The 12,958-nt window shown below is 45.0% G+C and overlaps 1 protein-coding gene across 2 annotated transcripts in view; it reads left to right on the plus strand.

The window, feature by feature from the left end:
* The first annotated feature begins 37 nt into the window (after positions 1 to 37).
* The window catches only part of c9orf72 (C9orf72-SMCR8 complex subunit), a 51,826-nt gene continuing 38,905 nt past the window's right edge, over positions 38 to 12,958 (plus strand). For both annotated transcript variants that reach the window (XM_055632352.1, XM_055632351.1), the window contains exons 1-3: positions 38 to 153; positions 636 to 1,128; positions 8,642 to 8,737. In XM_055632352.1, the coding sequence (XP_055488327.1) occupies positions 685 to 1,128; positions 8,642 to 8,737 (540 nt within the window). In that variant the 5' untranslated portion in view covers positions 38 to 153; positions 636 to 684. The remainder of the gene's footprint in view (positions 154 to 635; positions 1,129 to 8,641; positions 8,738 to 12,958) is intronic.

A 12,958-nucleotide genomic window follows, 5' to 3' on the forward strand; every position in this document is an offset into this window, starting at 1 on the left:
TTTCAATCTCCCTATTGCCCATAGCGGAAGTGACGGGATGCGTGTCACCGACTTCCGGTCGGTTGGTAAGGACGGACATCCGTGGAGATTGACAGCTCGGGGCGGGATAGTTTAGCGGTGAAGACGGCGGGTGAGCAAAGCGACAACGTGAAGGTGAGTGGGACACAAGGACGGCTGATGTTCCCGTCCCGGCCCGGTCCTGCCCGGCCCGTCTGTGCTTATTCCGGTGTTGGTGGGATGGACGGGCCCGGCCTGCCAGTCGCGAGGTTGTGGATGGATCAGCGTTTAGTTTCGGGGATGCGCTGCTGAGGGAGGGAGGGAGCGCCGGGGCAAAGGAGGGGAGTTCAGGGAGGGATGTGTCTGCCTGCCTGGAGGGTGGTGTTGGAGGACAGGCTCCTGTGCTGGGGAGGGGTTGGGGGAGCGGCCGGGTACGCGAGTGGAAGGATTAACGCGTATTAACGAGGAAGAGGTGGGTCCGTGGATGTGTGTGTGTGTGTGTGTGTGTGGAGACTTTGGGAAGAGAATTTGAGCACCATCTGGATAGGAGGGATTTTTATTCTGGGATGGTGGAAAGGCTGACGAATTATTATTATGATTAAATTATTCTAATTGTCACAATATCACATCACTTTCAGCTTGCAGAAGATGTTTACTAAGAGAATTAGTGACAACTGAGCTGCCAAGATGTGTGCTGCCTGTCCACCCCAATCTCCTGCAGTGGCCAAGACAGAAATCATGTTGGATGGAGACTCGCCATTGCTGGCTGCTACTTTTGCTTACTGGGACAATATTCTTGGTCCGAGAGTCAGACACATTTGGGCGCCGAAATGTGAGCAGTTGCTGCTGAGTGATGGGGAAATAACATTTTTGGCCAACCACACTTTAAATGGAGAGATCCTGCGGAGTGCCAAAAGTGGTGCTATCGATGTGAAATTTTTTGTACTCTCAGAGAAGGGAGTAATCATAATCTCATTGATATTTGATGGTAACATGAATGGGGACCGCAGTACTTATGCTCTGTCAGTGATACTGCCTCAAACTGAACTGGGTTTCTACCTACCTCTGCACAGATTATGTGTAGATCGACTAACACACATCATTAGAAAAGGACGCATATGGATGTACAAGGTAAATTTGTTTACGTATAATAAGGCCATTTTTAATTCATGAGCTGAGTGTGAAATGTCTGAGTCTCCATTTAAGTAATTAAAGAAATGTGTGTACTAATTATAATTTATTACCTGCCCAAGTATTTTTTAAATCTTCTGGAAGATGTGCCTGATTGTGAACAATGTGTTTTTGATAGTTCTTGGGAACAGATTCAAGAAACGAGAAAAAAGGGAATACCTAATCAGATAAACATGGATGGAGTAGTACAACATAAGATTATGCCCTTCGGGCCACAATGTCTTAGCTGAACGTGATGTCAAGATCTACTCTTATATGCTTGTACATAATCGTAAATCTCTGTTACGTGCAAAAGTCTCAAAGAATAACGGAGGCTGGTTCTCTGGATACTTTCAAGAGAGAACAAGATAGTTTTGTTTTGATAGTCAGGGGATATGGGGAGAAGGCAGGAACGGGGTACTGATTGTGGATGATCAGCCATGATCACATTGAATAGCCAATGTCTATTGTCTATTGTCTAAATGCCATTATCGTATCCGCCTCGACCTCCGCCCTCACTCAGCAGCTTAATTGGCTTGGTATAAATGTAAATTGTCCCTTGTGTGTGGGATAGTGTTAATGTTTGGGGATCACTGGTCGGCGTGGACTCGGTGGGCTGAAGGGCCTGTTTCCGGGCTGTAACTCTAAAGCTAAACTAAACTAAAACTGCACACAATACTTCAAATTAAGCTTAACAAAAGTCCTATATAGTTGCATCATGACTTCCTGACTTTTATACTCAATGCTCCAATCTATGAAGGCAAGCACAACAGATGCCTTATTTACCACTCTATTGACTTGTGTTGCCACTTTCAGGGAGTTATGGACTTGTACCACAAGACCCCTCTGTACATCAATGCTGTTAAGGGTTATGCCAATAATTGTCTATTTTCCCCTTGGACTCGACCTCCCAAAGTGAAGCACCTCACACTTGCTCTGATTAAACTTCATCAGCCATTTCTCCGCACATTTCTGTAGGTGTTCTATTTCTGGATGTATACTCTCACAGCCTTCCTCATAGACTATGTCCCCAGCAATCTTTGTGTCATCTGCAATCTTACTAACCAACAAATACACATTTGTGCCCATTTATTTAAATATAAAACTTTGTAGATATATACATAAAACAAAACAACAGAGTTCCAAGTACAGATTCCTTCAGAACTCTACTGATCTCCGACCTCAAGCCTGAATATTGTCAATCAACCACAACCCTCTGTCTATCATTAAGACAGTTCTGAATCCATACGACCAAGATGCTTTTAATCCTGTGCAGCTTAATCTGGATCAACCTACTAAGGGGGACTTTATCAAATGCCGTACTAAAATTCATAGACAACTGCCCTATCCTCATTGATCACCTTCGTTACTTCCTAAAAAAACTCTTTAAGTTACTAAGACAAGACCAGCCGTGTACAAAACCATGTTGACTGTCCCTAATTAAGCCATTCTCTTCCATATTGGTGTAAAACCTATTCAGAAGAATCCTTTCCAACAACATCCCTACCACTGATGTGATGCTCACTGGCCTATAATTCCCTGGATTCTCCCTACTTCCATTTGTAAATAAAAGAACAATATTAGCCACTCTTCTGTCCTCTGGAACCTCCCTTGTGGCTAGACACAAAGATCTTTGTCAAGCCACCTGCAATCTCCTCTCTTGTCTCTCTCAATAACCTGAGGTAGATCCCATCATGTCCTGGGGATTTACCCACCTAAATGCTCTTCAAGAGCCCCAATACCACCTCCTCCTTAATCTCAAACTGCCCTTGCATATTAGTATTCTCCACACTGATCTCACATGTCTGAAATGTGGAAATGGGTGGAGATAGGAAGATATGTTTAGCGGTGGGATCCTTTAGAAGGCGACGGAAATGTTGCAGGATAATGTGTTGAATGCGGAGGCTGGTATATTGAAACGTGAGGACTAGGGAAAATGTCCTCATTACATCTGGGAGGAGGGGCAGCAAGAACAGAACTATAGAACGCAGATGAGACGCGTGTGCGTGCCTCATCTATGATAGAAGGAAGGAACCAATGTTCCCTGACAAATGAGGACGTCTCGCATGTCCTAGTATGGAACACCTCATCTTGGGATCAGCAGAGATGGAGGAATTGAGAGTACGGAATAGCATCTCTTCATCTCCCCTCCTTACTTTTGGTCCGCAGAAGGGTTCCTACCCGAAATGTCATCCACCCTTTTTCTCCAGAGATGCTGCCTGACCCGCCGAGTTACTCTAGCACTTTGTAATTTCCTCTCTAACACCTGCAATTTTCTCTCTAGCTTCCCAGTGTCCTCTGATATATCTGATCAGGCCCAGGATATTTGTCATACGCTTTAGGACATTCAGCCCAATCTTGACCGTGAAATTGACTGCCCTAAAGACACCCAATGACTCCCTCAAGTTCCCTGGTCTTCATGTCTTTCTCCACGTAGTACTTATTTAAACCGTGCCTATCTCCTGCAGCTCCCTACAGAGTTGTCCACATCGATTTCTGGAGGGCCCTAATCTCTCTCTTACCCTTTTCCTCTAATGTACTTATTAAATATGATTATTTATAATAATATCTGCCAGAGCTATCTCCTGTCCCTTTTTTTGCCTCCTGATTTCCTTTTTTAATGTGTAACTAAGTTCTTGAAACTCCTCCAAGGATATGATTGATCCCAGCTTCTTCCTGTCCATGCCTCCTCCTTATTCTAACCAGACTGTAAATTTCTCTTGTCATCGAAGCTTCCTTACACCCACCTGCTTTGCCCATCACTACAACAGGGACGTACATGTCAAGGACTCTTGTCAGCACACTTTGAAAAACATTCCACTTTCCTGGTGTTCCTTTTCCTTCAAGCCACGTACTCCAATCAACTTGAGCGTGTTCCTGTCTAATACCTTCAAAGCTGGCTTTGCCACAATTTAGAATTTTAACTCATGGCCTGCCCTATCTCTATCCATAACTATCTTAAAACTAATAGAACAGGTCCTAAACAGCTGAACCACAAACACTTCATCCACTTGCTCCTTCGAATTTCCTAAAACAAGACGCAAGACAAGTCTTCTGCATAAGACAAGAGGAATACATAAGACAATTTCCCAAGACAAGATCAAGCGTTGCCCTCTCCCATGTCGGGTCCTCTACATATTGCCTGAGGAAACCTTCCTGAAATCATTTGACAAATTCTGCCCCATCTAATCCTTTTGCACTCTATGACAGTCCCAGTCTATATAGGGAAAGTTTAAAATCCCCTACTATGGCAACCTTATTAGTCCTGCAGCTGTTTGCAACCTTGGTATATTTGCTCTTAATAATAATAATAATAATCTTTATTGTCATTGTACAAGACAACAAAATTTTGTTGGAGCAGTCCTCCAGCTGCACAGGAATATGAGTATAAAAATACGTTTAAAAAAGAACTATTAAAAAAATTAGACTATAAACATATAGGAGTATGAGCGGGTGTGTGAGAGAGAGGGGGGGAATCAGTGTGGGAGGGGGATAGAGTTCAGTAGTGTCACAGCTCTGTGGTAGAAGCTGTCGTGCGGGCGCTCAGTGTCCTGTATCGTCTTCCTGAGGGCAGGGGGGTGAAAAGGCAGTGTCCAGGGTGTGTGCTGTCTCTAATGATGCAGCGGGTCCGGTAGATGTCCTCCAGTCTGGGGAGCTGGGCGCCAGTGATCCTCTCAGCAGTCTTAATGACGCGTTGGAGAGCTTTCCTGTTCTCTGCGGTGCAGCCAGAGTACCATACTGTGATGCAGTATGTGAGAACTGACTCGATGGCTGACCTGTAGAAGCTCACCAGCAGCTGTTGTGGGAGACATGCCCTCTTCAAGCACCTCAGGAAGTGAAGCCTTTGAAGTCCTTTCTTGGCCGTTGCCGTGACGTTGACGGTCCAGGTCAGGTTGTGGCTGATGTTGACCCCGAGGTACCTGATGTTCTGCACAGCCTCCACTGTCTCGCCGTTAATGGTGATGGGCTGATGGACGAAGGTCTTCGGTCTCCTCCTGAAGTCCAGGATCATCTCCTTTGTTTTTGCTCTTCTAATTCTTCTTGACTATTGTATACTTCCAACAAGGTCATCATCCCTTTCTTAATTCTCACCTCTATCCATATAACCTCACTGGACAAACCATCCATAATATCATCTCTGACCATTGCCGTGACATTCTCCTTAATCAATAAAGCAACACCCCCTCCTCTATCTCTCCTGAAGCATCCACATGCTGGAACATTAAGCTGACAGTCCTGCCCTTCTCTTAACCAGGTTTCTGTAATGGCTGCAATGCCCCAGTCGCAAGTACCTATCCATGGCCGGAGTTTGTCTGCCCTCTTGTCCTCACAGTAATCAGACCTTGATCAACACTTGTACAATTGTACAATAATACTCAATGAATGTAACAGTCTGGTATTTTTAGCTTGCAGTAACAAAATTACATTTTTAGCTGTTAAAAAGAACATTATCTTTGATAACAACTCGTTGTTTCATGGGGTGATTGCGAGGTGGTTGGAGCGAATCACTAAAGGGCCTGTCCCACTTTGTGATTTTTTTCGGTGACTGCGAACGTCAGTGACATATGCCCGTAAAACCGTCAAGTTGTACGACATACACGCTGACGTATGCTGTCCTGCGGGTGACGCCCTGTTAAGGTTAGGGTTAGGGATCACAGATGGGTTGTAAAATATTCTTCCTTCAATGGATGGATTTTAAACATTAATATTAAAAATTAATACAAATAAATCAATTGTGCAAATGAAAAGATGTCTGAGTCGTTCAGTTTTATTTACAGATGTATTGGTCCGCTTCCAGATCCAATCACCATCTATAACTTCACAGGGATGGATTCAGTGAGTGTAGATTGAACTCCCCTCTCCCCTCTACCCCCCCCCCCCATCCCTGCTTCTCCCACCCCCTTACCCTTCTCCCCCACCCCCTTACACCTCCCCCCCCGCCCCTCCGCCCCTTCTTCTACCTCACTTCTCCCCCCTCTACCCCACTTCTCCCCGCCCCCACTCTTCTCCCCCCCTCCCCCCCCTCACAGCCCCCCCCCCCCCCCCCCCCCCCTTCCCCCATTCTCCCCCCCCCCCCCCCCCCCCCCCCCCCCCCCCCCCCCCCGGGGCGGCGACGGCAGAGGAACAACTCCAGGATTGTTTGGAGTCTGTAGACTGGGCAATGTTCAGGGACTCGGCAGCGGTCTTGAATGAATATGCCACAGTCACTACAGACTTCATAAAGAAACGTGTGGAGGACTGCATCCCAACAAAAACCTTCCTGTTTCCTAACCAGAAGCCTTGGATGAACCATGAGATCCACATTCTTCTGAAGACCAGATCCCGGGCATTACGCATGTATTGATAGGGAGAACACTGATGTGCCTTCCCGAGCCCCCATCCGCCGTGATGGTATTTTGGTCACAGTCACAGAAGCCGACATCAGAAGATCCTTCAGAGGAATGAAAAGTGCCTGGACCTGATGGTATACCCATGCGTGTTTTTAAAAACCTATGAGGACCAACTGGCTGGAGTTTTTATGGACATTTTCAACCTCTCACTTCTGAGGTCTGAGGTTCCCACCTGCTTTAAAAGGGCATCAATAATACCGGTGCCCAAGAAGAGCAAGGTGATGTGCCTCAATGACTATCGACCAGTGGCACTAACATCTGTAGTGATGAAGTGCTTTGAAACACATATGTCAGGCTGTTATTCATTGACTACAGCTCGGCATTTAATACCATCATCCCATCCAAGCTGGTTAAAATACTCGCAGAACTGGGTCTCTGGGCACCCCTCCGCAATTGGATCCTCGACTTCCTCATTCACAGTCTGTCCGTTTAGGTGGAAATGTGTCATCCTTGATAACAATCAGCACGGGAGCACCTCAAGGCTGCGTGCTCAGCCCCCTGCTGTACTCACTCTATACTCATGACGGACATAGTGCGAACTCCATCAAGTTCGCCGACGACACCATTGTTGTGGGACGTAACACTGATGGGGACGAGTCAGAGTATAGAAGTGAGATCGACCGTTTGACCAAATGGTGCCAGCACAATAATCTGGCTCTCAACACCAGCAAAACCAAGGAAGTTCAGAAGGGGTAGGATGGGGACCCACAGTCCCGTTTATATCAACGGGTCAATGGTGAAAGCGGTCAAGAACTTCAAATTCCTGGACGTGTATATTTCCGAAGATCTCTCATGGTCCCAGAACACTGATGCAATCATAAAGAAAGCGCATCAGCGCCTCTACTTCCTGAGAAGATTACGGAATCGGTATGTCAAGGAGGACTCTCTCGAACCTCTACAGGTGCACAGTAGAGAGCATGCTGACTGGTTGCATCGTGGCTTGGTACGGCAACCTGAGCGTCCAGGAGCGGAAAAGGCTGCAAAAAGTTGTTAACACTGCCCAGTCCATCATCGGCTCTGACCTCCCTACCATCAAGGGGATCTATCACAGTCGCTGCCTCAAAAAGGCTGCCAGCATCATCAAGGAACCATACCATGACTTGACTCCTCTCTGTCCTGGGCCTCCGCCATTGCTAGAGTATGGCACCTCGTATTCCGCTTGAGCTTACAAGCAACTGGTATGAATTCTCCAATTTTAAGTAACCCCTAACAACGATGCCCCATAATTTCTCCCCTATATCTTCCTATCTCTGGCTTCACAATTCACAACTCTTCAATCCTTGAATCTCTCACCTTCTTTTTCATTTCATAGCCCTTGAGTCATACAGTGTGGAAACAGGCCCTTTCTGTTGGCCTTTGTTAAACCGACCTGCCTATCAAAATATTTCCTCGCCTGCTTTTACCAATTACCTGCCACACTTTGGCCTGCCCCGCCTCTCTTCTTGCCTTTCATTACCCCCACCTCCCACAATCACTGAAGATGGGTCCCAAAGCGAAACGTTACCTATCCATGTTTCCAGGAATGCTCCCTGGCCCACTGAGTTACTCCAGCACTTTGTGTCTTATTTTTATAAACCAACATCAGTAGTTCCTTGTTTCTACTTCTTCCATATCGCTCCATTCCCTGCATATCCATATGCTTATCCAAAAGTCTCTTAAATGCCGCTATCATGTCTGCCTCAACCCTGACGTTGCATTCCAGGCTCTCGCCACTCTCTGTGTAAAAAAAACCCTTGAATATTTGATTTCGGATTGAAATATTGGATTCCGACTGCATCCCCTATCTCTGCCTCTTAATTTTAGACACTTCTGTTAGGTCATCCTGCAACTCCGGCGTTCCATACATGAGTTCCAGTAGCGGCAGTTTACTGCTGTATTGGTTGAGAAGAGTTAAACGTTCCAAGTAAATATATCTGGAACCATATGACATGACGGCTTGCATTCAACTTTAAACAGCGTAAAGTTGGTCATTCACGATCTGACATTGTTGAAGTTATTTGATGATCATTATTTTTAATTCTCATTTGCTCCATCTTCATAAATGCTTATGAAGTGTTAATAATGTGCACCTTTCTTTCTTATAGGGCCAGAGCATTATTTCTTTTTTAACTACAGAAATCACACCCATCATGGAATTATTTTCATCTATGAAAACACACGGAGTCCCACAAGAAGTTCAAGTGAGTTTTTAGTCAAAATAATAGAGTACGTGGAATGAAATTTCATTCGAGAATTTGCCCAAATGTCATATTCGTAGGGCAGATTGTTGCTAAGACCTGTTGATGTGGAATAACATCAAAAGTGCTATCAAACCACTTTCTAAATCCTTAATTCTTTTGTCTTAGAGGCATTAGAGTATGGCCTAACTTGTCCATGGTGACCAAGTTGTCTTCCTGAGCTAGTCTCACTTGCCTGCATTTAGTCCATACCCTTCTCAACCTTTCCACGTGCCTGTCCAAATGTCTTTTAAACATTCTATTTGTACCTGCCTCGACCAGGACTTTGGGCATGTATGGGTGAAAAAATTGTCTCTCTGGTCATCTTTAAATCTTTCCTCTCTCACCTTAAATCTATGTCCTCTAGAGTTAGTATTACAGTCATTGAGAAATGGTGAGGCCTTGAAATGAATTGTAGAACAGAGAACTTTAGTATTTTAGATTTCCCTAGCCTTGGAGAAGATTGCTCATTCACATTATCTATGTCCTCCTGATTTTCCACACTGTCTCTCTGGTTCTCCCATCCCTTCCCACCCAAACCATCCCCTCCCCAGGTACTTTCCCCTGCAACTGCAGGAGAGTAACACCTCCCCCCCCCCCCCCCCCCCCCCCCCCCCCCCCCCTCCTCTCGACTCCACCCAGGAACCCTGACAGTTCTTTCAGGAGAGGCAGAGCTTCACTTGCACCTCCACCAGCCTCATATACTATATCCGTTGTTCTCGGAGTGGACTCGTATATCAGCGAGACCAAGTGCAAACCCGGCAATCGTTTTGTTGAACACCTTCGCTCAGTCCGCCTGGGCCTACGTGATCTCTCGGTTGCCAAATATTTTAGCTCCTAATCTCATTCCAATACTGACCTTTCTGACCTTTCAGTCCTGGGCTTCCTCCACTGTCAGAGTGAGGCCACACACAAATTGGAGGAACAGCGCCTCATATTTTGCTTGGGCAGCCCAGTGGTATGAATATTAATTTCTCTAATTTGAAGCCTTGCATTCATAGAAACATAGAAAACAGGTGCCGGAGTAGACCATTTGGCCCTTTGAGCCAGCACTGCCATTCAATATGATCATGGCGGATCATCCAGAATCGGTACCCTGTTCTTGCATTCTCCCCATATCCCTTGATTCCGTTAGCCCATAGAGCAATATCCAACTCTCTCTTGAATACATCCAGTGAATTGGCCTCCACTGCCTTCTGTGGCATAGAATTCCACAGATCCATAACTCTTTGGGTGAAAAAGTTTTTCCTCATCTCAGTCCTAAATGGCCTACCCCTTATTCTTAAACTGTGACCGCTTGTATAATATGATTTGACTGGATAACACATACAAAGCATTTTACTGTGTTTCAGTACAGGTAAACTTATATACCATCATCAATATAAATTTACTGTGTCAGTAAATTTAACACCCTGGTTATTATCTTACTAAAATGCAAACAATGTGCACGAGTTAAATTACAACTGCAATTTCATTGGCGCACTTTCCTACTTGATCTTTTCTTTTGTTATCTCAAACCTATTTTGCCATGCAGTGTGATGACTGCTGTACCCCAAGCTTCAACTATGTCCTGCCAGTTCCACGTAGCTCTCAATTCCCAGATCTTCCAAAGATTTTTCTACCTGTTTAAGTGAATCCAGTGATCTTTTTGCTTCAAATAAATAGCTAACGTTGCTTCACAAATAAGTGGGATGAATAAGTGATAAAATGCACTATAAAATACAACCTTCCCACAACTATTCCCCTAAACTCAATCCCTTTGCTTGCTGTTGAGTTTAAACCTCTTTTATAATAAATAGCTAGACCAAGGGAATGCTGCCTTGATGATAAGTGAAGTGGGTGGTGTTGCCTAATGTTTTTGTAACGATAAAATCCAGTGCAATGAAAAGCAAAGAATGTTGTAAACACTCAGCAGGTCAAATGGCATCAGCAGAGGATTAAAACAAGTTCAGTGTTTCAGGTCGATCAATTTTCTTCATTGGAGTTGTGAATCATTATTGAGAATGTTAGCTTGAAAATGTGCCAAATCAATAAAATTTGCTGATTCGTGTGAATATAGTTTACAAATTCAAATATCATGGCAGTGTCTGATGGGAATGGTTAAGTGTGCTTTAGGGCTTGCATTCTTAATAGAATTTTAATACTTGCTTGTGATAAACCAAAAATGAAAAAAATATATATAAAATGGGAAATTCTGCTATTAAAATAAGCTTCAAAAACAGATTTTCACTTATTTTGTGTCTGCAGTGAATGTTTTGGCAATAATAGCAATGCATTATTGTGTTTGGTCATAACATTGCACAGTATAGAGTTAACTAGTCAATAAGCAAATTGATGAGTGGGTGAAAAATTGGTGAAAAAGAAGTTGAGAAATTGGTGGAAAAGTGGTTTGGAAATTTAACCAGGAATTTTAGATTGCAGGTGCCAGGATGCAAATCTCAGCAAGAGTAGAAGAATGTAAAAGGACACAATGTTTTACTGGGGAGCAAGTGCCAGTGAAATGGGAGGAAATATTGAGATGGGAACCTCAAGGTTTACCAATCAAACAACTGATTTTCCAGCACCCTTGGTTCCAGAGCCATGCGATATTATCCATTTTTCCAGACCAACTGAGGTCACGTAATAATAATACAATACATCTCTGATCCACTAATACTTTTCCTGTGTCTCTAAAGCACCATGGACAGCTAGAAACTTAACTGAAATAAATATTAAATGTAAATTAATTTTGCAGCAAAATTTGCATTTCTTGCACGGGCAGCGGCAGTTAATGAGTTGCCCTCGGAAGTCCTGTTGAGGGTTGGATCGGTGGCTACCCACGGGGCCGAGGCGGCACTTTCTCGGCAGGACTACCGGGCTGGCCCCTGGCAACCTGTGATTTGCCGAATCTGCCAAAATGGGGTAGGGCAGGTGTGCCTGGCTGCCTCTGAGAGGCGTCCAACGTTACCTGAATAGTCCACCTAGGTTGCCAGGGGGCCGAGATACCGGCCCTCAAAGTTGGTCTTGGAATTTGGTTATGGGAAAGGATCCGCAGTTCCAGCCTGGCCTCAGTTCCACAGCCGCAGGGGAGCAAAATCAACCTGTCAATCAGTCACGGAAGTCCCAGAGGTCGAGATCAACCGCCTCACCTGGACTAGACCTCACCATGACTGACAGGTGGTTGGAATGTGCTGCCAAGGGAAGTGGTAGAAGCAGATACAATAACAATGTTTAAGAAGCATTTAGACTCGTGAATAGGCAGAGAATGGAAGGATGCAGGCTGGTGAAGATATGCTGGGCTAAAGGGCCTTTTTCTGTGCTGTACTTTAAAATATTCTATGTCTGTAAAGTGCATTTTATCTTAAAAAAGATATTTCATCTATAATGTTTCCATGCATAATATCAAGTTGTTGATTCAAAGTTCTCCACATGCTCTGTGGTAGTTTGGACATGCTACAGTGAGGCCAAAAGCTGCAACTAATTTGCTCACAACGGTGACAGAAATGTAAACTGCAGGGAAGGGTAACGTGTCAGTTTAGCTTGGGGTGCAGACAGGAGATTCTGTGGCAATAACCGAGACTCAAGGATGGCGTGTCGCCTTCCCAGTGCCAGGGTCCAGGAAGTCTACATGACACTCTCAAGGGAGAGAGTAAGCAGCTGTTATTGTGCTCTGGAACTCCGGCCCAGCTGGAGCCGGAGGATCCTTTTCCACAATCAGTTGTTGTGCAAATTGGCACATATGGCATAGGTAGGAAAAGGTGTGAAGTCCAGGAACATGAGTACAGGGAGTTAGGCAAAAGTCTAAAATGCAGGACCCCCAGCGTAGTGATTTCCGGGTTACTTCCAGTACCACGTGGTAGTGAAGATAGGAACAGGAAGATAGGGCAGATGAATATGAGGCTGAGGGGGAGGGGGGGGTAAGGATTCATATTTTTGGACCATTGGGATCTCTTCGCTGACAGGGGTGACCTGTACAAGAGTGATGGGTTGCATCTGAACTGGATGGGAACCAATATCCTGGCAGGAAGCTTTGCTAGTGCTTCACGTGGGTTTAAACTAGACTGGGAGGGGGGCAGGATTCAATGCAGGACTGAGGCAGGTGATAGGTTGGAAGTCGGTTTGGATGGTGATGAAAGGGGTCTGAGGCAATCAGGAAGGCAAAAAGAGGGCAGGAGATAGCTCTGGCAGATAAGGATAATCTAAAGT

The sequence above is a fragment of the Leucoraja erinacea genome, chromosome 3 (assembly GCF_028641065.1).
Source record: "Leucoraja erinacea ecotype New England chromosome 3, Leri_hhj_1, whole genome shotgun sequence".
Classification (NCBI taxonomy): Eukaryota; Metazoa; Chordata; class Chondrichthyes; order Rajiformes; family Rajidae; genus Leucoraja; species Leucoraja erinaceus.